General features: G+C 39.5%; 1 protein-coding gene across 3 annotated transcripts; it reads left to right on the forward strand.

Annotated features, from left to right (window-relative positions):
* Window positions 1-24,362, forward strand: LOC117558748. 3 transcript variants are annotated; one of them, XM_034235127.1, is made up of 26 exons: window positions 1-58; window positions 2,541-2,670; window positions 2,832-2,977; window positions 3,343-3,499; window positions 4,248-5,608; window positions 5,943-6,092; window positions 6,353-6,451; window positions 7,026-7,275; window positions 7,704-7,760; window positions 7,916-8,028; window positions 8,165-8,302; window positions 8,839-8,946; window positions 9,107-9,248; window positions 14,699-15,196; window positions 15,412-15,456; window positions 15,693-15,772; window positions 15,995-16,107; window positions 16,757-16,940; window positions 18,672-18,756; window positions 19,203-19,348; window positions 19,520-19,610; window positions 19,746-19,894; window positions 21,644-21,729; window positions 21,939-22,008; window positions 22,138-22,262; window positions 22,510-24,362. In XM_034235127.1, exons 2-26 carry the CDS (start codon window positions 2,544-2,546, stop codon window positions 22,748-22,750), a joined length of 4,761 nt encoding a protein of 1,586 aa, XP_034091018.1. In that variant the 5' UTR covers window positions 1-58; window positions 2,541-2,543; the 3' UTR covers window positions 22,751-24,362. The 3 variants fall into 3 exon arrangements, with proteins under 3 accessions (XP_034091018.1, XP_034091016.1, XP_034091017.1); XM_034235125.1 differs by lacking the exons at window positions 14,699-15,196; window positions 15,412-15,456; window positions 15,693-15,772; ... (8 more) ...; window positions 22,138-22,262; window positions 22,510-24,362 and adding exons at window positions 10,211-10,444; window positions 10,545-10,685; window positions 10,861-13,226; XM_034235126.1 differs by lacking the exons at window positions 1-58; window positions 14,699-15,196; window positions 15,412-15,456; ... (9 more) ...; window positions 22,138-22,262; window positions 22,510-24,362 and adding exons at window positions 1,177-1,329; window positions 10,211-10,444; window positions 10,545-10,685; window positions 10,861-13,226.
* The last annotated feature ends 2,066 nt before the right edge of the window (window positions 24,363-26,428 follow it).

The raw sequence follows: 26,428 nt of genomic DNA on the forward strand, positions 1-26,428 counted from the left end.
GTTCAGTGACTTGATCCTGGTAGTTTAAATACCCAGAAGGAGGAACAAGATAGAGAGGGTGAGTAGACGATGTTTTCTCAACTGCTTTATCGAATAGTTTGCCAAATATGTTACTTTTCAACGCACACTCTCTTTTAGTTCTGCACACGTACTCCATTGTACGTCGTAACGCCATCATACATAGATGCTCCGGTGCCGTGAAGTTATTGTTATAAGTTCACGATTTAGCTTGCGTTGTTTAGCCACAACGGCTAACGCAAGCTAACACGTGAATTTATTATAACAATTACAATGTCCTTAAACGCATCTCCTTTTTGAAATAAATAAGCTAAATCGACGGGATTTAAAAAAGATAGATATTTTCTGTCTGAGTTTGAATATCCTATTAGATGGGCTTTGTTAACTGTTATAACGGCTGCGCTTAAACTCCGGGCGTTTGCGTAGTTAAGTCACAGCGAACAGTTGTAAATATGGTGGAACAACGGCCAACATTAAATGATCATTTAAAACATTTTTATGAAATAATTTCCTGAAAGTTATAGTTGTTATGTGGTGATGCTACTGTAGCAATCAGCTTCAACACATGGTTAGGGAAGGTAAAGCTATCGATTCATTGTTTATTTTGTATTGTTCGGACACGACATCCTCCCCCTCTCTGTTGGCATGGTTTTCCTCAAGTAAAGCTTCACTTCCGGTCAAAGTTGTACGTAGAGCTTGTAAACAAAATCTGTTATCGGTGAAACAGCTGATCTGATCACTTTATCCGACACCGGTAACAATCTCTGCGTTGCAGAACTCATCAGTGATGATTCTATCAATTCTATTGGTCAGAATACTACCGTATCTAATATGATTGGACACAGAAATGGTTAACCATACGGTTATAGTAAAATAAAATAAAAATGATTGTAAAAACATTTTGGAGTTCGAATTGGTCTAATACTTTGTTTTATCAAACACATGTTACATTTAGGATAAGTCTTTGTATTATTGGTCGTTTGTGAGAAGAAACATCGGCTGGTTAATTTCACTTATGATTCTAAGTACATTTAAAGTAGCTTGTTGATATACCGGAGTCAAATAAATTGGAGCACATGTAGCTTGTTTGTGTTTATCATATACTGGGGCTGGGATGAACGGCACTTTTTGAAAGGACATGAATGCAGCATTTTCGCCGGAAATGCCCAAAGCAGCTATCTGTTAGCATCATGTGCTGTTAGCATCATGTGCAGAAAGTAGCAAACAGCAATATAAACGGTGGATGGATACAACCAGAGCCACAACACATCTGAGCGGTGTATTACGAAACCAGATTAGTGTGTTAGCTAGGTACGTTGAGTTTAAATCCAGAGTTTTCTATATCCTAGAGTTTGCGGTCTATATCAACTAAAGATAACTGCAATAACTAGCTCCTTTGAAAATAGTGTCGAATTAAAGTCGATAGTAAATCTCGGAGCAGTTGAGATTCTCAGAGAAAGGGATACTTTATTTCTGTGAAGATGCAATAGCACAAACTGTTTGCAATGCATTACTTCTTTGTTGTTGTTTTTACAGCTGCAACCTATATCGGTGATGCAGATGATCAGAACAGGAATACTGTGTTGTATATGATTGTTCTTTTAGGCAGGGCATATTGTAGCCAACACTAGTTTTTATTTTCTCATATTTGGTTGTGTGTATTATATTTCTTTATAATAACTGAACAGTCTGAACTGCCCACACATTTGCCCACTAGGGCTCTAAAATAAGCCTCTTAGAAATGTGCAGGCAAAACAATAGTGTACAATATTATAGATTAGTATGAAGCTTACTTGCATATGGAATGTGGTATAATACAATTATTTTCACGTATCCTTTATTGGACAGTTTCAGACCTGAACGCTACTAGATAATATCGTTTTAATCTGCTGTATCAAGTTTTAAGAAGAGTAGTAGAAGGGAGTTTTGAAGATCTGTAGAGAGCACAGTTGTTCAATTAGAAAAAAAGGTAAGCGTAGATTGCATCTAGCTAGATATATAAATATATGATTTTTTTTTTTAAACAATCACTACATTTCCTCCAGCATATTGCTCTTTTTCTTGCAGCGTTGTTGCCTCATCATGCCATAATATTGTTTTTATATTCTTGTAAAATTCAATTTGTAGTAAACCTCCCTGTAGTAGACTCTTGACAACAACTGGCAGTTATTTCTCCTTGATCTTTAATTTCACAGCACAAAAGTCTGCTGAAAGAAAAGTAGTGGTTTGAGCAAAGCTTTTAACATTTAAGTAGAGCTGTTCGTTTTTTAGCCCAATGATTCATGGCTAGTTGTGATGTATTTGCTATTTTGTCACATCAAAAAATGACATGTTTAATTTAAAATCAATCCCACATGTCTCCCGGGGGATACATTCCATGCATTTTATTCCAAATCACATAAGAAAATACATTGTTTAAATTGTGATAGGGTCAGGAATGTGACTTCTAAAACGTAATATTTGTGGTGGATCAGTGTTTGTATTTGTCTGACTCTGGTGTTTGTGCATGTCAATCTCTTTAGAAGATGGCCACGATGAACGTGGCAGTGAATGTACCTGCCTATGCAAGGCAGCCAAACCGCCATGAGGTGCTGGCCTGGCTCAACTCGACTTTACAGGCAGGCTTCGCCGGGTTGGATCATGTATACACAGGTAGGTCAACATGCATACTTTTAAATGCGGGAATAACACCTCGACAAACTATCATGAGCCAGGCCGTAGAAGTATATATTTTGTGTATACTTGTGTGGACTCTGAGCCGACCTGACTGCACATAATTGATTACCGTTGTGTGTGTTTGTGTGAACATCCAGGCGCCGCCTTTTGCCAGCTCATCGACTGCCTGTTTCCTGAAACCCTGGACCTCTCAAGCGTCCGATTCGAAAGCAATGAAAAGGTGGACTCTCTCCACAACTACAGTTTACTGCAAACTGCATTCAGAAAAGTTGCAGTATTACGAGTGAGTATTGTAACAAAAGTGGGGAGCGACCAATAAATCAAGGACCGTTGAAAAATTACGTCCAGAGTCTTGCACGTATGATATTAGTTATTATGTTGAGCAATAAGACACTAAGTTATACTGTAGAAGTGACACGTCTTTTTCTTAGGTAGTTAAAAACTCTTCACCTAGGAACCCTGGAAGTTTTTAGTTTAGCTGTAAAGTATCTCTTTACATATGTACATAGGTTGGTCACAATAAAAAAATTAAAAAAAGTTTAATGCTAGTTATCTATCAAAAGGGTTTTCTTATGTTCTTTGTTTAATTAGGTGTGAATATTTTTGACTGGTGAATATGAAAGTTTAAAGCCTCTTCTCTGTTTCCAGTACATCCCTGTTGAACCGCTGATGGCAAGGAACGTATCGGTCACTCTGCAATTCCTGAACTGGTTTTACCTTTTCTTTAAGAAGAACATGAGTGAGACCAGGGAGTACAATGCCTTTGAGGCCAGAGGTGGAAAGAATATTGTTCCTCCTCGCACAGGTAGGAAAAGAGCTTGTGGGTGGATGAATCACACAGTTGTTACACAGATATTGCCCATTGCAAAGGGGTGGGGGACTGAAATATGCAATATTTGTGTATTTGCCACATTTACACCATAACCCGAAATATTACAGAATGCAGAATTTGTTTTTGGTTTTCAGTATTTTTATATAGAGCATATACACAATGAGTAGCACACAAAAACCAATATATTTAAATTAAAACATTATCTGTAATCATTAAATATAACACTACAAGTTACTTTTCTCATTATGACCTAACAAATAGGTTTTCATCTTTAGCCATGACACTGTAAAAAGTGGAATTTGTTTTATATAAGACGGTCAATTACATGTGTTTTTTCATGATAGGTACTACCTGATTTACACAAGACAAAATTGCACCTACATGTTCCCAAATCAATTCACAAAGTTTGAATATGTTTGCACAATCAGTATTTTTCCATTTAAATGCTCTATTTAGACTATTACAACGTGAAGTCAGTTTGATATGCTGGACTTATGTTTGAATAAGCAGCTTTAATGCAGAAGTCACAATTGGATGCCCTCGCATTAACATAATACTATATCAATGCCAGGTTAATTACACGCAGAGATATACAATGTTATCTTTTGCTTTAGATAATGAAAATGAAAAAATGAAGCTTTAGGGAAATAAAGCCAGTAATATTAAGTGTTTATGTCTTAAAGCACTTGTAATGTGTTTTCACTCCCATCTGATCCCCCAGAGAGTGAGGAGGAGAACGAGGTCAGAAGAGTGGCAAAAGAAAAAAAAAGAAATTTGAAATCTGAGGCGGATGCGAAAGCGGGGCAGGAGACAAAGGAAAGGAACAAAATCAAGAAACAAAAGGAGGAGCAAGCCGATGAAGAAAGTCATGAAACCTTTTTGCTCTTCATCAAAAGATACTGCAGTGACACGAGTGCAGACCCTTCTGTTTCTGCCTTCTTAAGTCCGACCCACTGCGCGGACGTCATTAAAGCCTGCTACTCCCTGCCATACTGCCTCTACCTGTATATGGACGTGGAGCTGGGCTTAGAAAAGAACACAAGTGTCCTCCTGGTGGGATATTTCGACCAAAACTCAGGTGTCAGTGTGGTAAAGCCGCTGCTCACGCTGCAGCTGAGCGGCTGCTATGCTGACCCTCAGTACTCAGAGGACGCAGGCATACACACTGTGCACACACACGCTGAAACTGATGCAAGCCTTCTAATCAAAGAGCTGAAGAGGAATGATCTTTGGCTGCCCAACGCCGCTGTGTTTTACTGTAACGCTCCGAACCTGAGGGTGAGCAACGTGTTTCTATCACACCTCCAGCCTTTCAACCAAAATATCATATCGCTCTGCGGCCTCCCCGGGATGACGTCACGCGCCTGCCAGGCCGGACTCTTGTCTTCCTTTAGTTGCGTGGTTGACCTCATTAGAGACATCCACTACCACTACTACACCTGCCCCTCCGTCAGTGACAGTGTGAAAGGCCTATTTGCTGATGAGAAGTACTACAACCCCTCCCTTCCCATCGCTGCACAGTGTCTGTTCATCATCCACGCTTGTCAGAAGATGGCCGACTGCTGGAGGCTTTTAGTGGAGTATTTTAAGTCATTGAATCAAGTAGAGGACTCCAACCGTATCAGAGCCCAGCTGTTGGATTATAAAATCCGCCTGCGCATCATTTTCCTCGCCCAAAATTTGGAGCCCATCCGAGCCCTTCAAGAGTTGCAGGCCTCCAGCAACGCATGCGTGACCGTGGAGCTCCAGCTGACCTCCATGGCGATGCACTCGTTTGCGTCCAGTCTGCTCCGGCCCTCCGCCATAGAGAATTTTCTCAACAAGCGAAACGTGAGTCACCTCCAAACCAGCTCGGACCTGCTCCTTGTCAAAGACGTGCGCGTTGGTTCTAGTGCCAGAGACTTTCTGTGGGCCAGCGCTGTCGTGGATCTGGGGGAAGCGGACAGGAAGGTATTCCGGAGCGATGCGAAAGCTTTCTATAAAGCAGTACTGGAGAGTTTTGCGGAGAGTCTTCCTGAGGATCTGGGGGATGTGGCACTGAAGAATATGGGCAGGGTGCTGGGACATTCTGAGGATATCAACGTAAGGATATCTTTTTTGGTTCATTCAAAGTGACACTTAATGCAGTCAGCTCCTGCTTAACATTTGTTGAGCCTGTATGATGCAGATTGTATATTTAAAATGAATACAATAAACTAAATCATAGTAGGGATGCAGTCAAACATGTCTTTACTAGACTATATCAAATATTTTGGCTGTTTTCTCTCAAAAATGTAAGAATTCTCTCCAGAATTAGATATATAGATACAGCATTAAAACTGTTATGACAAAATAGAAGACACTTTGAATCTCTGGATGGGCCGCATATTCACTATCTGTATTTTGCTTCCTTTTGATATATGTGTTTTTCTTCCAGGGAAATAAATTGACCGCAGGAGAGCTCACAGAGTTGGCGGATCAGCTGGGTCTGTTCAAAGCTGGGGTTAGCGGAAAGAAAATTCTGGTCAGCAGCTACTTCCATTTCCTCAAGACCACAAAGAAGGAACAAAGTGTCAGCTGGAAAAAGGTAAACTAACACAATGGAGCAAAGTTGCCTACGATTATCAAATTACATTTTTAAGTGAAGAATACTGGTGTTACCTTATCAGGTAAACTTAATGAGTAACAGAATTCCTACAGTAGCTCATGATTAATAAAAAAAAAAAGTGTCATAATTTGAATGATATATATATATGTATTGATTTGATTTATGCTAAGTTGCAAAAAAACTGCTGGTTCTGAAGCTATCAAAAGTCATTACAATGGCTGCCTGTGTTCTCTTCATAGATATTGTACATGAACAGACATTTCACGAGTCTGCGTAGACTCTTCCAGTCGATCCTGGCCCTGCCGAGCTCTCTTCACAGGACACAGGTGTTTGCTAAGGTGAGTGTTAATAGTTCAATCTGTTCTGAAGGCTGACAGTCGGTTCAATAACTGAATCGGAGGCCATTTTCACAAAATCTTATTTTAAAGGGATAGTTTGGATGTTTTAAAGTGGGATTGTATGAGGAACTAATCCATAGTCAGCATTTACAGTATCAACCAATCAAAAAACAAAACATCATATTTTATGATCAAAACATCACATACGTTTGTCTTTAATATAACCACTTGATACCAACCGAAAACAAACACAGGAGTGAATCAAATCCTATTCAAAGGGGTCCTATTATGCTCTTTGGGGTTTTCCCTTTCCTGTAGTGTGTTATATCGGGTTTTTTTGCATGTAAATGATCTGCAACGGCAACAAACCCAAACTGTATCTCCCACCCCCAACCCCCAAATTAAGAAGATGTTCGTCTACACTAGCCATTAGCTTATTTGGGTGACTTTGATGTTTTAATGGTTGGTTCGTAATCACAAAGTATATACTCATCAATGAATCAAGGACATGTGTGCTTTAAACTGTTGGTTATGTATTTTTGTGAACATGTGTGTTTTTGCTCCTGATTTAAAGATGTGCAACAAGGCTCTTCCTCAAAGCAAGGAACCCCCCATATCCTTATCTGAATTGTACGAAAGGCTAGAAATACCCAACACATTGAGGAAGCATCGGAAGAAACCTGTCCAGTCAAAAAATGACAACAAGAGGAAAGAGGAGTCTTCCTCAGATGATGGTGACGGTGCTGTGGCCAAACCACGGTTACAGCTTCCCTCCAAACGCCCCATCACTAAGGAGGACTCGGAAAAAACAGACAATTCTTCAGGTAAGACTGTCAGGTGTGATTTCAGAGTGTAGCTCACGTTTCTGTACCAGCCTCGGGACAGTTTTATCTCACAGACCACTATTGAATTCCTGATATTACCACTTACATTTGTTCATAATACGCTGTTCTTCCATACAGCTGTATTTCCCTATATCTACATAGTTAAATATCATTATAGTACAGTATTACATTTCACATTCTGTTTCATTTTATTCTATTTTTACCTGTACATGGTTAACTTATTCCTGCATTTACTTGCACTATTTAATTTTAATTTTCTTATTTACTTTATGTCTTAAGTATATTTTATGTGTATCACCATTCCCACTCATAACCAACGATTAAATTGTACTTTACATACATCTTTTAATAATACTATGCTGTACAAGATTGAAATTCAATTTGATTGTGGTTTCTCTTTTTCTCAGATGTGGTGGATGTCACTGAAGAGTCCAAAATGAGGCCCAGAAACATGAAGCCAGGAAGTAAGAATGGATGTGGAATATTGTAAATGATGTTATAGTTATTGACATAAATGTAAACACAATATGTACTTATTGTAATCCTAGTGTTGTGAACAATGCTATATTTAACGTGTGTATAGAAACATATTCAGTAGGTCATTGTAACTGTATTGCAGGTGAAAGTAGTCCAAAGGCAAAGTATTCATGCGTTGAGGACAGTAAAAACGATGATGAAGACAGCGACTGCATGATTTTAACAAGAACACCACCCAAGACTGCAGACTTAACGGTAAAAATAGTTCATTCAGATGAGCATTTTTTAAAACAACAAATCAAACCTGCATTTATCTCTTCAAACATTCATATTCGAACACATTTTTGCTTGTTAAGTTTACTGGCATTAAAGGTTTGTGTGTGTTGTCTAGGATGTGATGGGGGAGCTGGTCTGGGGTCTGGTGGAGGGCTTTGCTTCCTGGCCAGCCGTCATTGTCCCGTCTAAGGAAGAGAAGCAAGATCCAGAGTGGAGGATGGTGTCGTGGTACGGACAGAACATGTCCTCTACGGTGAGTCAGATGTGAGCGGTAAAACGTTGCAGGTTGTTACAATAATCATAAACGCTTAATAGTGACACTAAGGGTTAGGCAAAATGTGATTGGCTGAGAACATCGCTGTTTATTTAGCTAATTTAATTGTATGCCCAGAAAGAGCTTCTGAGAGCAAAGCTTTGCGGGTTGTCTTTTTATAAAACTCCATGCCGGTTGAATCAGTGGTCTGCATGGTTTTAACTGCTCAGATGCTTGTAACCAAATAAAGTACTGGATACTATCCATAACCACTGTTCAAACAGATCTTTAATTGGAAAGCTTTTTTACATCACTATCAAATTTAGGCAATGAGAGTTTTAGATTCTCAGTCTCCCTTCAAAAATGCTCCATGATAATCTATATATATATAAGAGAATCCTAGTATCAAAATCAAATCTTTTTAAAACAATTGTTCATATAGTTTTGAAATGTGTTTGAGTTTGAAATATTGTCTATTGCCAACACATCGCCATGCACTTCTTATAGTAACTGAATAAATGTAACTCTGGTTCCAGATGAAGTTTCAGGCTCTGAAACCGTTCGCTTCCTTCGCCCAGCACTTCTCCTCCAACTCCTTCGCCATCCTCGACACCTACCGAGAATCCATCTTCTTGTCTTTGAAGGTCTGAGAGTCTCTCTGTGTATTTCCTGATAAACATAAACTGAAAATATGTTGTTGACTGGACCGCCCACACAACATACCTGTGTATGGGATCCTAAAAAGTGCACATATGTGATGCAGATTTGTGCTCTTGCTAACATGTTTGTATCCATGCCTTTTAGGAGGCAGCCCTGCGTTGTAAGAAGCCGTTTGCTGCGTCTGATGAGGACCGCGACGAGCTGCTGAAGCAGATGTTGGACTGGGCCCTCGGAGGGTTTCTGCCCTCGGGACCGGGCGGACTCAAAGCAACGGCAGCCTCAAATGGTATGATTGAAGAAGTGCCTGAATAGATGTATCACTGCTTTCAGACTAAAAGGAGTTTTTTCTCAGAGGTAAAGTCAGAGGCATTTGACAGCAATTAAGCATTCATATGTATTCATATGTATCTTTTACTGTGCTTTTGTTGTATATTAAATACACTTTTCCGGACAGCACTATTGAAAGCAAAAGTCTGAACATCAGCTAACTGCTAGCCTTGTCGCATTTCGGTATGTTAATGGTCTCCTAGGGCCTGGCGTACACATGCGTGGACATCACATTTTTGGTCATATGACCACAGTCGTTTAATTCTGCTGAACTGGGGCCTCATGGCCACGTATGTGGGCACTTACACTGCCATCTGGTGGTGTCAGAAGAGTACAACACACTACGGTAAAAATTCAAAATGGCGACAAACTCAAGGGATCATTCAAGTGGCAGCTCCAAATACAAACCTCGACAAGGTAAGAAGTCCTATCATATTTCAAGGCTTTTTCTGATTTAGATATGTATCAAAGCATTGTACGTTTGTCATGACATGCAAATTTGACAAAAAATGTGTAAAAATAACAATTTGGTATGCTGCTAAACATGATGTACATGTATGTGTACATCGGGACTTAGGTTGGTCGAAAATGCTAATATGTTAGTAAAAATGTGCACAAGTAAAATAGCTTATAGCTAACTCTGGTGCAGCTAAAAAGCTGTACATTGTCCCGATGAAATAAATAACAATTAAATAACTAAATACATACATACATACATAAATTAGTTGGGTTGAAAATGTTAATATGCTAGTACAAATGTGCCTTGCTATAGCTAATAGCTAGAGTTGTTTATAGCTAATTCTGGTGCAGTTGAAAAGCTATACATTGTCCCAGTGAAATAAATAACAAAGAAATACATAAATGCATACATATATAAATGACATTGGTTTGTATTTGATTTTTTCATGTTTTTATTTCCAGAGCGTTTTTCTGTGCAACAAACATTGGAGCTACTTGGGTTAATCGATGGAGACAACTCAGATTTGGAAGACTTGTCTGACAACGATGATCCCATCCTGGATGTCAATTATCAACGCCCACCACAGGAGCAAAGCAGCAGTGAGGATGAGGATGACAGTAGTGATGATGAGGACCCCATTCCTCAGCCCACTGAGCACAGCAGAGGACGTAAACGTCTCCGTGGTGCAAATAATGGTTAGCCAAGACCCAGTGGATATTTGTTTATTTTAGGCAGGGCCTCAGGGCTAGGTGAAGGATAGGAAGCAAAATGTTTATTTACAACACTTGTTGACAGGTTCAGGTTCAGGTTCAGGGACAGGTTCATCCCGCACTCCCAGACGGCGCCGTCAAACTCAGCAGATCGAGGCTGATCGCTCCGATGATGACTCGGAAGAGCCAACACCAGGACCAAGCACTCAGGGACAGCCCAATAAAGGTAATTGTTATTATTTTAGCATGCCTTGAGGGTACATTTTCAAATTTCATATAAATGTCCACTCAGATTCAACTACGTTATGCACCAATAAACCTCAGTGAATTGCTTGCATGGGTAACAATATGTAACTTACTTTGCAATAAGTACTATTTGTATTCTGATTCTGGTTGTGCAGAACGTGGGTTGCGCTGGAGGGCTACTCCATTGACGCCAGACCTTGCCCAGTTTGTGCACGAGGACGACACTGAGCTAGACAGGAATGGCTGGACCCCACTGGACTATTTTGAACAGTACATAGATAGAGATTTGATGAAAATGATTTCAGATTGCTCTAATGCTATGTCACTGTCTAGGAGTGGGGATCCACTCAACACCTCTGTAGATGAGGTTTACCACTTTTTTGGTGCCTGTATTTTGATGTCCTGCATCCGATACCCAACAATCAGGATGTACTGGTCCAAAGCCTTGAGAATCACTGCCATCACTGACAAATTCACGCGCAACAGATTCTTCAGACTGAGGGGATCAATAAAAGTGCTAATTGATGATGATGTGCCAGAAGATCTGAGGAAGAGGGACAAATTCTGGAAGGTGAGGCCTTTTCTGGATCGGATTCTGCAAGGCTGCAAGTCTCAGAATCGACCTGAATGCGCATCCATTGATGAGCAGATGATTCCTTTCACAGGAACCTGTCCATACAGACAATATCTGCCAATGAAGCCAAACCCAGTTGGCATCAAGAACTTCGTTTGTGCTACAGCAGATGGCATTGTGCTGGACTTTGATCTGTATCAAGGTAAAGGTGCACTGCTTGAGCAGGTCGAAGAAGAAGAGGTGGGCCTGGGGTTGGGAGGCTTAGTCTTGGCTCGTCTGTGTCAAACTCTGCATCGTGGCACGAAAGTGTATTGTGACCGGTTCTTCACAAGCATCCGATGTGTGGAACAAATGATGAAGAAGGAGATGTACATTACTGGTACAATAATGAAGAACCGACTCGCTGGCGCGAAGGAGAAGCTAGCCTCTGACAAAACCATGAAAAACACAGGAAGAGGTACCTCATCAGAACTTTCCACTGAAGACGGAAAGTTGTGTGTAGTGAAGTGGTACGACAACAAACCAGTGTTGATGATGTCTGTTGTTCATGGCACAGAGCCTGAAGACACCTGCCAGCGCTGGGACAAGAAATTGAAAGAATATGTGACTGTCTCGCGACCAAGCATTGTCCGTGAGTACAACCTCAAGATGGGTGGAGTTGATTTGATCGATAGAATGATTAGCTACTATCGCATGAGCGCCCGTACTAAGAAGTGGACGATGCGGATGCTAATGCACTTCACGGATCTGGCTTTAGCCAACAGCTGGCTGCTCTACCGCAAAGACCTCGCAATATGTGCTGCACCAAAGAAGAGCATCATGCAGTTCCTTGAGTTCCGTACGGAAATGGCTATGACCCTCTTGGCCCAGCATCACGGTCAAGGAAGCGATGCAGACCTCTCTGAACAGTCAGAGGAAGAAGACAACTCAAATCAAGGGAAGAAACGTTTTGTGACGGCAGTGCCCCATGTCTCGGTCCGCAGGAGGGCGAATGCCCATCTCCCAGAGATGATCAGCCTGAAGAACGCGGCGCGCTGCAGGGTAGCAGGCTGCACTGGAAGAACCCGAGTGCGTTGTGTGACCTGCAAAGTGTTCTTGTGCTTGCAAGGCGATCGCAACTGTTACACAGCCTTTCACACATAGGTGTGTACATGTTCCTAAAGAAAAGGGCATTCCTATTTATTTTTTTACATGACCAATGCAACATTTCACATAAGCCATACTGTAACTGTCCAAGTTTTTGTGACTGTTTTGTTTTTTCACAATGATGTTCAAAACACATACAACAGTAGCCTATGTGGTATTATTAGATGCAACAGTGACAATGCAAAATGCTTTGAATGTTTTATATTTTGTTACAGGCATATGATGTCTTCCTGCAACTGTTTGTAGCGTTTTAAATGAGCCGTACTGTAGTTGTGACAGTCCAAAAGGAGCAAAAATGCAGTGTTTTCATGTTGTTTTTACTCTCAGATGTTCAAAACATGCAAAATGATGTGTGTATAAGTTATTAATACATGCAAAAGCAGCCAGGAAAAACTGCTGTGTTCAAGGTGGAAATAAAATAGTTTTTCACTCTATTACAAAAAGGTGACTTATGACTTTTTTGGAAATTCAGAACGAGTGTCCACATATGTGGACATCATTTTTCTCTAAAAGTACATCATGTCAAAAGATGATACTTAGTTGTTATACTTATCAGGTTCCAATAAGCCCAAATAGCAAAGAGAAATAAAAAATGCATATAAAAAAACAGCTTGGGTCTTAGGAGGTTAATGGTTTTCAATGAAATGGAATTTTTGAATGGATTTGTATCTGTCTTTTTGATAAAATGTTCTATTTCATTAGAGTTGTACAGCAATTCCATAGAATTATACCTTGAAACTTTTCTGTTTCTAATGTGTTGGAAAAAACTACAGCTCTTATTAAAAATGTACTGGAGCAGCAGACTGGGTACTTTCATCATTGTATCTCATAGGTTTCTTTCATATTTAATAACATGACCAGCACTCTATAAGTGTACATTTGTTCTAGCTTAAGCTGTTCTCTTTGCTAAAAATATGTCCACAGTGTTTGCAACAAAAACAGCACTGATATTTTTGTATCTAGACATGGATTCAACCACTTTAACTGTTGAGTTTATTCAGCTTTCTTTGAGGATTAATACAAATGTCTTCTCATTTCTGGAAGAGAATGATCTGTTACTGCTTCTTCATTAAGTGTTCACGGTTTCCCAACTTTTAAGTGAAGCGCACAATTCCTTTTTGAAATATAAATGTGCATCAAAAAGCACATAGGAGTTCAAACACGGGAACTCGAGCTAACGTGTAAAATGCCCTTCAGAATCACAATCTGGTTTATTATAAAGAAGGTTACACATAAAAGGAATTTGCTTGGTGCATAACAATAAACATGTGAAGAATGTCTGTGAAGATATAGGGTTGTGCAACGATTAACAGTATAAAGCATGTGTGAAATATGCTGAGATATGAATCCAAAAGATGTGCAACGTACTTGGGGGGGGGGGGGTTGCTTTAACTCTGGGTCACGGAGTTTCCGGCCCTGTTGATGAGGCCAGCTGCAGGAAGTGTTTTTGAGGTTTTAGTCCTGGGAGGGCTCGGCCTCCATCTCTCCGGCAGCCTCAGAGTCCTGGAGGCAACAGGTCCTGCAGCCAATCAGCTTCTCTGCTCAGTGAGTGATGCGCTGCAGTCTGCCCTCCATCTTGGGCAGGTGGCGATGAAGGAGGTGACCATGGACTCCAGACACTGATGGCAGACACTGATCCACTTTTTGTATGCACACATTGAAATGTGCATAAAAGCAGGTGGATGTGGGAAAGGTTGTTTACACTTGGCTGAAGTAGAAACAGAACAGATTCAGATAAATCATTTAACTTCAACGTCGACTGAATCTTCCTCTCCACTGAATACATGAAGCAACAGATTTAACTGTCATTAATAGATGAAACAAACAAATGTAATATTTCCATAATGTTTTCTATGCTTCTTTCAACATTTGAGGTTCGACCGGCACTGTTTTATCTTCTTGTTGCGCCCTCTTCAATGTTACAATAACTTAAATATATAACTCGTAATAATTGCATGTTGGTATTCCAGTTCCTTCCAAATTTTTTTGCCATTTTTCTCAAAATTCGGTTACAATTTCCAATACATTTGGACGGAAACCTGGCTAATCGTGGACGTGAGGAAGTGTGCCATTGTTGTCTGTGACAAGTTCATACACCAAGATAAAGAAAATGTTGGAGTGATGCCAGACAGCATCTTGTTAGAGAAAACCGCTTCACAGACTTGTATACACACACACACACACGATGTTACTGTATTTACCTATAAATATAACTTTTCTTTACTGTTGTGTAAAATATCTGATGCTCACTTCTATTATTGTCTCCTGTTTAGGTGTAACTAAAACAAACAACAGGCCAAAAGTGACGGCGAAACTCTTCTCGAAGGTCATCTCCTCTCACACGGCCATCAGCTCCTCACCCCCGATAAGCAACAAGAGCAACATCCTCAGCACTCTGACGAAAGAACTGTCAATCTGCTTAAACAGACTGCCGCTGGAGAAGTACTCAGTGTACAGACCTGCAAATGGAAAAACATTGGAAGAAGGATTTGAGTTTGCAGGAAAATCCAACAATGGAGTTGCGAAAGAGAAGGTGTCCAGAGGAGGATGGGATGACTGGAGAGGAATATTGGAAAAGGAGAGAGGGAGCAGTAAGGGAGGGAGTAAAGGAGGGAAGGTGCAGAAGAAGAAATTCAGTCCCTCTGATGATCTTGTTGACGATGATGTGTCACCGGATTATGTGCCCCACAAGACGAGGGACTACGCCAAAACATACAATAAAGTCAACCATCCTTCCAGCACATACACACAGCCGAACCAGAAACACAGAGGTAGTTCATCACAATCTAAATCTTTCTTTCTCATTCACAGATGTAAAACAGGTCATGTAAAATATATATAATTAAAACGGTATAAATAAAAGCAATTATTAAGCAAGGAACATTAGTGAAAAACAAAAATAATATTAAAATAAATATATATTGTATACATATATCTGAGTACTAGATTTGTATTTGATATACTGATTTTATCTGTTTCCTTACAGAGAGGGCCATCCGTAAGATCATGGACTTAAAGCTGGAAATTGAGGGTAAGAGCTTAGGCATGTTGTATGTCCTTTTTGATGTGATTAGTTTCTTTGATTTTGTAGCGGAGAATATTGAAGTGAGCAGTTAATTAGTCGTTTTTATGTGCACAGTTCTATATCAATGAATGTGAGGTAATCTATTATTAGGTTTATATGATTTCTAAGGTTTGAAACATATTTATCGTATAACATGAAAGGCATGCTTTTAAATGTAGTCTTTGTTTGTGTTTTGTCTGCAGGCTTTTGTTTGTGCTGTGGTACTGAAGACGTGGAGATATTTCACCCTCTTTTTAAAGGCAGCCTCTGTGTGAAGTGTAAAGTAAGGAATCATCAATTTGACTTTATGTTTCGAACAAGCAGTTACCATTGTACTGTGAATATGTGTGAAAAAGGAAGAAACATTCGTATCCTCCCTATAACACATTATTCGAATAGATTTTTCAGAGGGGTCAAAGTGCATTTGCACTGTTCTTTCTGCTGAGCTCTACCTCTGTTAAACCCTCCCTAACCAGTGTCTGTGATGCTGTCTGTGTCCCTGTAGAATAACTTAACAGAAACTCTGTATCGGTACGATGAAGATGGATATCAGTCCTACTGCACCATCTGCTGCTACGGAATGGAGGTCATAATGTGTGGCAACGACAGCTGCTGCAGGTTGGTTGGTTCATCTCTTTCTCAAGTATTATTAGCTATATAAATAAAAGGTTTTCTTTATTTGTCTAAAAGTGAAATACAGTGTGTAACACATCTGCATTAAAATATCTTAGAATGACCAGACCAATGTAGGCGAGCTCTGTATTTACATCCAACATGTTTCAAATGATGTTCAAACCTAAGAAATATGTCATTTGAATCAAGGTGCGTTTTATTTTGTTGCCTGTCAATGGCATCATATGCTCTTTACCCCCTGTAGTTGCTCTAACTTATAAAATATGTTTTCATAAATTGCATGCTTTGCGCAACACATTTATCCAGTAGAGACATTAATAATAAGATATTACAATCTTGCTAAAGCTTACTTCTGGAACATGGTGGATCATCCCAACCACCAAGTTAATGCATCATAAAGTGAGATTTTATTATGATATAAGTATGATTGAATTAGCCAGACAACATCAGTGGTAGGAGCTTTTTTTTAACTCATCTTATTGTAAGTTATGAAGTTAAGGCTACAAGAACTATCTTTAACTTGTAGCTATACGAATACAAAGTGTTTTAGTCTGAGAGACCCCTAGATAAAGGTATTTTATACTCTTCATTAATTGTCTTTCCAACCCGTTCTGCTCTACCTCTCCATCTGCAGATCCTATTGCACGGACTGTATGGACATCCTGGTTAGTGCGGGGACGTTTGATTCGTTGAAGGAGCTGGATCCGTGGATCTGCTTCCTGTGTCAGCCTCACCGACCGCACGGTGCTCTGATTCCCAGAGAGGACTGGAGCATCCGTGTTCAGGAGTTATTCGCCAACAACAGTGCCATGGAGTTTGTGAGTGATCTACAGAGCTTTTGTTTTAACAATTGTTCATGTCTAACACAGTTATATACAGGGCCGGCCCTAGACTTTTGGGGGCCCTAAGCGAGCTTTGGCTTGGGGGCCCCCCTCACTCTAGCACGTTCTCACTACACACAACACTGAACCAACTTTTGTCTTATGATGTTAGCATAAGCACAAATATTGTATAAATAAGCATGTAAACACAGTGGACCTAACCTCCTCTAGGGGGGTCCTCACCTCCTCTAAGGGGGTCCTCACCTCCTCTAAGGGGTCCAGGGGCATGCTCCCCCTGGAAGATTTTTTTTTTTAAATATTGAAGTTAAAAGCATCAATCTGGTGCACTTTGAGAGCAAAATTGAGAGATCGATGGATACATCTCTCAACACCCATATGAAACGGAACTGTAAGCAGATTTTTCTTTATGGATATTTTACAAATCACTTAAACTGTGTTCTTGTTTTGTCATATAGTATTTCATAACTGTTTTTCATTTATTCTCTCTGGCTGTCCATCTCATAATGTTCACATAGAAACTAGCTGTCAATAGGAATATCATATCATTCAATTATAATTTCTTGCAAAAATCTGTCACAAAAAGAGGTTGCACATTTAAATTCAGGTGTTGTTATGGCAACGTCAGTGGCCAGACAGCCACAGTTACTGCTGTCTGCTGGAAATACGTTCAAACATGCTGTTGACACGTAAAGTAGTGGCAACTATGCCACCATTTCAGCTGACTTTTTCTCAGAAATACTGTCACATAACATCCATATATTTCAGTGCTAGGTTGATGCTTAGATAAGCTAACTATGAAACACTTTAACTGACAGGACTCAGGATCCACTGTGTACTGTAAGGTAGCTTCTAGCTTCATGTCGAACAGTAAGTCAACTTTTCCCAGAGAACTTTCTTTGAAATCACCAGGTAACGCTAAAAAACATAACATTTAGATTGTATGACAAAGTGTTTATTTAATATATCTGGCTAGCTATAGCTACTTGCTAACGGTTTAGCTTACCCCCGCGATTCAAAGTAACGTCAACGTAGCTGTAATTTATGCTTTGCTTACATGTTCACATAACTTGGAAGTTTACTGACATTTACATACCTTGTTTACCTGGCTCAAGTGGTGGCTCTGGGGTTGTTGTGTGAGCCACCACTTGAGAATTTTCGTCTTTTTTAAGGCATTTTTATCTTATGTCCATCTTCAAAAACTCTGAGTCCGACTGACAGTTTATTTTAAACATTGTCACAGCTCACAGGATAGGTACCTGTCAGCCAATAAGACAGATGTTTATTTCCATTCAACTCTCAGGTTGGTCTGGTGTCTTGCCTCTGTTGCATTCACTGAACACGGGAAATTACATTCCTGCCGTCCTCTCTAGTGTCATGATGAGGTTCAGGTAAAGCACGGTTAGTGTATTATATTATTGACTCAATAATATAATACATGACTTTGAGAGTAGACTAGGCATATTAACTAAATTAATTAAACATACTTATCACGGCGACGGTGTACTGAGATAATTTCTCTTTTTTCATTTTTTGCGAGGGGGCCCCTTAGTGGCTGCGGGGCCCTAAGCGGTCGCTTATGTCGCTTAATGGGTCGGGCCGGCTCTGGTTATATATGTGGTTATATATGTTAGCAATTCATTTTCTGTCAATCAACAAGTTAATGATTTGACAAATCTCCTTTTTAATTACGTTTTTTTTATCTTGTAGGAGCCTCACCGTGTTTACCCGTCCATCCCTGCAAACCTGAGGAGACCGATCAAAGTTCTGTCCCTGTTTGATGGCATAGCAACAGGTTAGTGAACACACACATTTAACTTTCTGTAAACAATAAAAATATATACAGGAAAAAGTGAATGTGTTGTAAACTGGAGGGGAAGTAGAGAGATTTTCCTAATTTCTCAATTAAATATGTTCTCCTTTCAAATCAAAGGCAACTTAACAACGAAAATAAGTATTCATTAGAAATGAGAATTTGTGGGGTTCTCCGGCAGGTTCTTGAGCTCCTCTTATTGTAATCAATCATCTCTGATCATTTGGAATTTTCAGTTACAATGTTTACAGGAAAAACACTGTGTGAACTAATTAAGGTTCATAAGATTGATTTTAGCATTGTCTTTGCCCTAACATGCATTTGGGGAACCTGGTCCTTAATCTCATTCAAACTCTGATTTTACAAGTCTTCCTGATTATTTTCCAGGCTTACAGCATGTTTATGTGTGTCTTTCTGTATTTGTTCAGGCTACCTGGTGCTGAAGGATCTCGGCTTCAAAGTAGACGAATGTTATGCTTCAGAGATTTGTGAGGATTCGATTGCAGTGACGACCGTCAACCACAACGGGAAGATCATCCACGTTGGAGACGCCCGCTTCATCACCCAGAAACACGTATGTTCATTTTCTGTACATTTTCTGTACATTTGCAACCTTTCACACAGTTAACAATGTTTTGTCTTTTGTTTGAAGTTCTTATTTGTTGTTGATTTGAGTCATATATTTTTGATATATCTTGACTCAATACTGAACCAAACCATCTCTGTGTTCCTCTTTGACCTCCAGCTGGAGCAGTGGGGTCCGTTTGATATGCTGATCGGTGGCAGCCCCTGTAACGACCTCTCCATCGTCAACCATTTAAGAAAAGGCCTCTATGGTACGTTACTGTTGTATGTGTTTCAGCACTAAATACATTCGATGTCAACAATTAGAAATGCCAAGTTAAACTGCATAATCATTTATTGCACATATGGTCAATGTCTTTGCTGTAATCCCCTCCTCTCTCCTGCAGAGGGCAGTGGCAGGCTGTTCTTTGAGTACTACCGCATCCTCCAGCTGCTGAAGCCCAAGGAGGAAGACCCCAGGCCGTTCTTCTGGCTCTTTGAGAATGTCGTCTTCATGAACACACATGACAAAGTCAACATCTGCCGCTTCCTCGAGGTGGGCAACATTTGATTTCTTTTTATGTTGAGCTCGTTCCTCCTCCTTCTCTTACTGTTACTTTTTCCTCTCGTTTTACCTTTCTCATTTCTTCCCCTTCCTGCTGTCCTCATAGCTCTAGTGCAGGGGTGTCAAATTCAATTTAATCGCGGGCCACATTCGCATTATGGTTGCACTCAAAAGGGCTGGTTGTAACATTAAGACTATATAAAAATACATATATAAATATTTAATATATATAATAATGCATTATATTACATTTAGGGCTGTCAGTCGATTAAAATATTTAATCGCGATTAATCGCATGATTGTCCATAGTTAATCGCGATTAATCGCAAATTAATCGCACATTTTTTATCTGTTCTAAATGTACCTTAGAGGAATATTTTTCAAGTTTTTAATACTCTTATCAACATATGAGTGGACAAATATGCTTTATGCTAATGTTTATTATCATTTGAACAATGACAAATATTCTCATGAATATTAAACACAACAACCTCTGAACATTACAAATATTCGCCTCAATTCAACCTGGAACCTCTCTCATACAATAATACAATACAAATGGTGTGTGTGTGTGTGTGTGTGTGTGTGTGTGTGTGTGTGTGTGTGTGTGTGTGTGTGTGTGTGTGTGTGTGTGTGTGTGTGTGTGTGTGTGTGTGTGTGTGTGTGTGTGTGTGTGTGTGTGTGTGTGTGTGTGTGTGTGTGTGTGTGTGTGTGTGTGTGTGTGTGTGTGTGTGTGTGTGTGTGTGTGTGTGTGTGTGTGTGTGTGTGTGTGTGTGTGTTGGCGCTATGTGCAACTCAAGGCATATGCTCGAACCGGAGCTGCCTGGACGCTGCAATCATGTTGCGCACTATTCGTGCTGAGCGTGCTGACTTTTCGTACAATGTCCCACTGTCTGGCTTCCTGCATAAAGTCAAGTGCTCGGCGCAGTTGTGGCGAAATGTCGCTCCTCTGTTTTCATTTAAACAGCTCCTTCTATCCGTTAGCGCAGCTAGCTAGCACCAGATGCTAACAACAACAATGCACGTAAGGTCTCTCTCTCGCTCGCTCGGGCCACACACACACACACCCTCCCGGTCCTCCCAACAGCCTCACCGGTGCCTGCCGGTGAGCGTGGAAGTGTGGTCTGCCACAAGCGGGCGACAGGAGCGGGGCTGTCAGCATCAGCTTGTAGATGGTATTTTAAACTCGATGCGCTCTGAAACTACGGGGCGGCCGAGGAAAAAAAATACACATGCGTTAAAATAATTAGTGGCGTTAATTTTTTTTTCCGTTAACGCATTATTAACGCGTTAACTTGACAGCCCTAATTACATTATTGCCTCTGCATTGGATTGTTATCGGAGAGGGTAATAACTTCATAATTAACTAGGTCTGAAAGCAGAAGTCTAGGGCAAGTAATTGCAAGTCTTTTCAGTGAGAATGTCACAAAATGATTTAAAAAGAAAAGCACATTCTGGAAAAAAATTCAAAATAAAAAAGGGCATATTTTGAAGAGAAAAAGGGAAATTCTGAGAAAAAGTCAAATTTGAGAAGCATTTTGCTCCATGTATGCGCAACGTGCATCGCCATGTAAATCGCCATGTAACCGTATAATAAACATATTATATTCTTTGCAAGCGCTTGTGGGCCACATTAAATGAAGTTGCGGGCCGGATTTGGCCCCCGGGCCTTGAGTTTGATACCCCTGCTCTAGTGTTTTTCTCAACAAGGATTTATGTGATTATGTGATTCTTCAACAGTGCAACCCGGTGCTGATGGATGCAGTCAAAGTTAGCCCTGCTCACAGAGCACGATACTTCTGGGGAAACATCCCGGGGATGAGCAGGTGAGACTTTCAATTAAACATAAATTATAATGGTTGAATAACTCACAACTAATTATGTCAGACTATGTATTTGATAAGAGTCATATGTTATTGTTAACACATAAGTATTCTATCGTTTTTACTCATTATCTTTGTTGCCCTTTCTTTGCTCTGAACTGCTGTCTCATTGCTTTGTTTAATATGTTCTTACATGTCTTCCCCCCCATCAGGCCCATCATAGCGTCCCAGAACGACAAGCTGATTCTGCAGGACTGTTTAGAGATCGGAAGAGAAGCCAGGGTCAGTGACTGAACCTGCTGCATCACATTTCGTTATTTTGCTCAATGTGACTTTATTTTTACAAAAAATAAATATGATTGTAGGGTTCATCAAGATACAAATAATCACTCTGTGTGTTTTTTATTCCAGGTCACCAAGGTGAGGACGATCACTACCAATTCAAACTCTCTAAGGCAGGGCAAAGGACCGTCGTCTCTGCTGCCCGTCCTCTACAACGGCAGGGAGGACGGCCTCTGGATCACTGAACTGGAAAAGTAAGCATCTTTATAGATGTATTAAAGATTGTGTATTTGTAACAAGCTAAATGTGCTGCACACTAAAATGACAAGAAGAAGACTGTTGGTCTTCCCTGCTTTCAATTATTTATTTTATTTTCAAAAACACTTATGTGTATGTTAGTCATATTTCTGTTGATAGAAATAATCGAATATATTGTTGCAGATCTAAATGTAACACCCTGAGACTTTGACTGATGAGATCTGGTCCCTTATTCTTCTCCAGGATCTTTGGTTTCCCCAAACATTACACGGACGTGAGGAACATGACCCGGCAGCAGAGGCAGAAGGTGTTGGGGAAGTCGTGGAGCGTGCCCGTCATCCGCCACCTCTTCGCTCCCCTCAAGGAATATTTTGCCTGTGAGAAGCTGCCTCCTCTGACCATGTCCTCCATCTCCTCCATCTCCTCCACATCCTCCACCTCCCCATCCTCCCCTGAGTCTCCAGAGATGATGCAACTCAGATAGTTAGTTATGTTTGTGTGGAGGATTTCCGCCACTAGGTGCTTTACAAGAAATGGTTGAGCTGAAATGAACTATGCAGTCTTCTACTAATTTCAATTTCAGACAGGCTTTTGTGGATCACTGCCACAAAAAGCTATTTGTTTCCTTTGCAATTGAGAAACACAGATTTTGTGCACAGCTAGCAGTCACTCTGTCCTCCAAAGACACAAAAGAGGGATGTTTGTGATCCCTTCAGCTCTGTGCTTTAGTTGGTTATTATTTCCCCTGAACTCCTCCACAGGAGTTTAAAGACACTCTCAATCCTTCCTTATTCCCTAAAATGCTCAGTGATTGTTAACACTGCTACCGACCAGCAACACATCTCAGCTTGGAATGGTAAAAGAAGCCGAGACCGGCCTCTGGTTAGTTTCGTGCAAAAGAGTTTTGCAGGAGGAAAGAAAGTCAATCAATGACATACAGGTGCTGATTATGTAATCCAAATGTGGCATAAACCCTTGAGACTTTTAAGCATTTTCAAGTAGATAACAAATGATGTTCACATGTTTAAAAAGGAAGATATTTTTGGTCTGTGAATATTCAATTATTTTTGTGTGTATCATGTTATACTGAGAGCTGCCTCCTTTCTTTACTGTTATATATATCATGTTGGTTGTTTACAGGAGAAAAACTTGCAATATATTTTCATTAGATCAACATCTACTGTAGTTTCATATAGTTTATATTCTGCAGCAAGCTTGGTCGTTATACCAAAATTAACCAAATTGTCGGTATCGATGAGAAGAAACCAGGTTTTTGTGGCTTATTTTCCACAGTATAGACACGGATCCTGTTTTTAATGAATTTCCATAATGTTTTCATCCCTTTTGTTCTCTCTTTTACTGTTTTAGGGAAGTGGAAAGTAATTAATTGTAACGTTTACATGTGTTTTTTAAAGGTTGCATTGATTTTCAGTATTATGTTTTACTTTAGAGAAACAAAATGTTATTTTTAATGAGCCACAAAACTCATCACATATTTGATCCTTCAGTGTTAATGGGGAGACGATCCGAGTCCAAAAGGATCTATTTTTTTCAACCAGCTGCTTATTTGTTATTAAATAGAGTTTCTTATTCTTCAGGAGCACAGGAAGCAAAACATTCATTACCAGATTTTTGTTTTGTTTCAACAGAACATAAGTTGTATTCGACAATAGTGTTTACTGCATTGAATCGACTAATTGTCACAAAATGTTTATATTTACTGCTTTTTTTTTTCTGACAAAGTGTTTGTGAGGATGCTGCACCACTGAGGCATGTGGCCTTATTGACCGATGATTGTAAAGAAAACTACTAGTCTTTTTCTGACTGAAGACTGGATCATAGGAGAATGTTTTTGAAAAGTGTTTTTTATTTGAATGAAAGTGGGCTGTACTCTATTTTTGCACAGAACACCAGAGGGCTGCATTGAGAGGTACACAGGGTTACATGTTCATGTTTAAATGTGGGTAGAGTACACTACCAGATATTTTTATTGTTAAGGGAAATAATGTATATTTTGCAAAGTCATTGTTTGAAAATAAGGATTCATTTTACTTGGGACTTGACAAGACAAATAAAAGAAAAAAATTGCAAAATGATTCCACGGATGGCTTCTCTTTTTCTTTGGTTTTTTCTTCACAATTTGGGTAGTAGAGTAGATTTTGGAAGACTATATTTAAATGTCATTTCTTCTACCTTGTAATCAGGATGTACCGGGATTCCTTTAACTTTATCATGTACAGTTTTTGAATTTTTCATTCATCAGTTTTTTTTAAACCAGGTGTTTGACTCAAGTGTACTTATCAATACTACACCAACATTAAATTATACCTCCTTTGAAAGCCTTGTTTTTAGTCTTACGCATCCGACCTGGAAAACTTTGTAACAATCTTATTTGTTACAGTGTACCGTGCACCAGGTCCTTATTCAGAATTATTATCGGAATTCTCTGAGTTTTTATCAACTTTGGTTCTTAAAACAGATAGTAATTACCGTAGTTGACTTTAATATTCATGTTGACGACGATAAAAAATAGCCTTACTGTTGCATTTAACTCTATATTAGATTATATTGGTTTCCGTCAGATTGTAAATAAACCAACCCACTGTTATAATCACACTCTCGACCTTGTTCTGATTTATGGTATTGAAATTGAGCAACCATTAGTCGAACCGCATAATCCTGCTTTATCTGACAATTTTTTAAGTAACTTTTGAAGTACTGCTACTAGACTACAAAGCATTAGTCAAAAGCTCCTGCAGCAGAAACCTATCTGTGAGTGCTATAGCCACATTTAAGGAAGAGATTCCATCAATACTTAACTCGATAGCATGTCTGCATGTAGGGGAGGAAACTTATACAAAATGTACACCACCCCAAATTGATCATGTTGTTGATAGTGCTATAGATGCGCTTAGAATAAAATTAGACTCTGTTGCTCCTTTGAAAAAGAAGAAAATAAAACAACATAGATTAGCTCCATGGCATAATGCCGAAACCCGCAAAATAAAGCAAAAGTCGAGACAACTTGAAAGGATATGGCGTTCCACTAAACTTGAAGAATCTCGTTTAATTTGGCATATTACTCTCAATGAATATAAGAAAGCACTGCGTAAAGCGAGAGCAGCCTACTACTCTTCATTAATAGATGAGAATACGAATAATGCAAGATTTATTTTCAGCACTGTAGCCAGGCTGACAGAGAGCCACAGCTCGATTGAGCCTTCTATTCCCTAATGATTTTATGTGCTTTTTTAATGATACAATTGTTACTCTTAGAAACAAAATTAATGACCTCTTGCCTTTGACCAGTATAGTGTTATCAACAGCTCCGGGAAATGTAAGTTCTAATATTACACTAGATAGTAAATTAGAATGTTTTTCAGCCATAAACCTTGAACAATTAAATTCAATGATTCTCTCTCCTAAACCATCAACATGTATCTTAGACCCGTTTCCAACTAAGCTGTTGAAGGAAGTCTTTCCATTAATTAACACTTCTTTATTAAATATGATGAATATGTCTTTATTATCAGGCTATGTTCCACAATCATTCAAAGTAGCAGTGATAAAACCTCTTCTTAAAAAGCACAACATTGATCCAGAGGTTTTAGCCAACTATAGACCTATTTCTAATCTTCCGTTCCTCTGAAAAATGATTGAGAAAGCGGTGTCAAAACAGTTGTGTGATTACTTAAAAAACAATGATTTATTTGAAGATTTTCAGTCTGGCTTTAGAACACATCATAGCACAGAGACAGCTCTGGTTAAAGTCACAAATGACCTTTTAATAGCCTCAGACAAAGGACTTGTCTCTATTCTTGTCTTGCTCGATCTCAGTGCTGCATTTGATACTATCGACCATGATATCCTATTGCAAAGACTAGAGCACTTAGTTGGCATACAGGGAACTGCTTTAGGCTGGTTTAGGTCCTATCGATCTGAACGCTCTCAGTTTGTACGTGTCAACGATGAATCTTCCACGCAAACCTAAGTTAGCCATGGAGTGCCACAGGGCTCAGTGCTTGGACCTATTTTGTTCACATTATATATGCTTCCGTTAAGCAATATTATAAGGAATCATTATGTAAATGTTCATTGTTATGCAGATGATACTCAACTATATTTATCAATCAAGCCTGATGAAAACAATCATCTAAATAAA

Source organism: Gymnodraco acuticeps, unplaced genomic scaffold (genome assembly GCF_902827175.1).
Source record: "Gymnodraco acuticeps unplaced genomic scaffold, fGymAcu1.1, whole genome shotgun sequence".
NCBI classification, from domain to species: Eukaryota; Metazoa; Chordata; class Actinopteri; order Perciformes; family Bathydraconidae; genus Gymnodraco; species Gymnodraco acuticeps.

Coding starts and splice junctions, on each gene's coding strand:
- LOC117558748 (XM_034235125.1), top strand. CDS start 2,544: ATGGCCACGATGAACGTGGCAGTGAATGTACCTGCCTATGCAAGGCAG. Junction 3,500..4,247: donor TATTGTTCCTCCTCGCACAG/GTAGGAAAAGAG, acceptor CTGATCCCCCAG/AGAGTGAGGAGGAGAACGAG. Junction 6,093..6,352: donor AAAGTGTCAGCTGGAAAAAG/GTAAACTAACAC, acceptor TTCTCTTCATAG/ATATTGTACATGAACAGACA.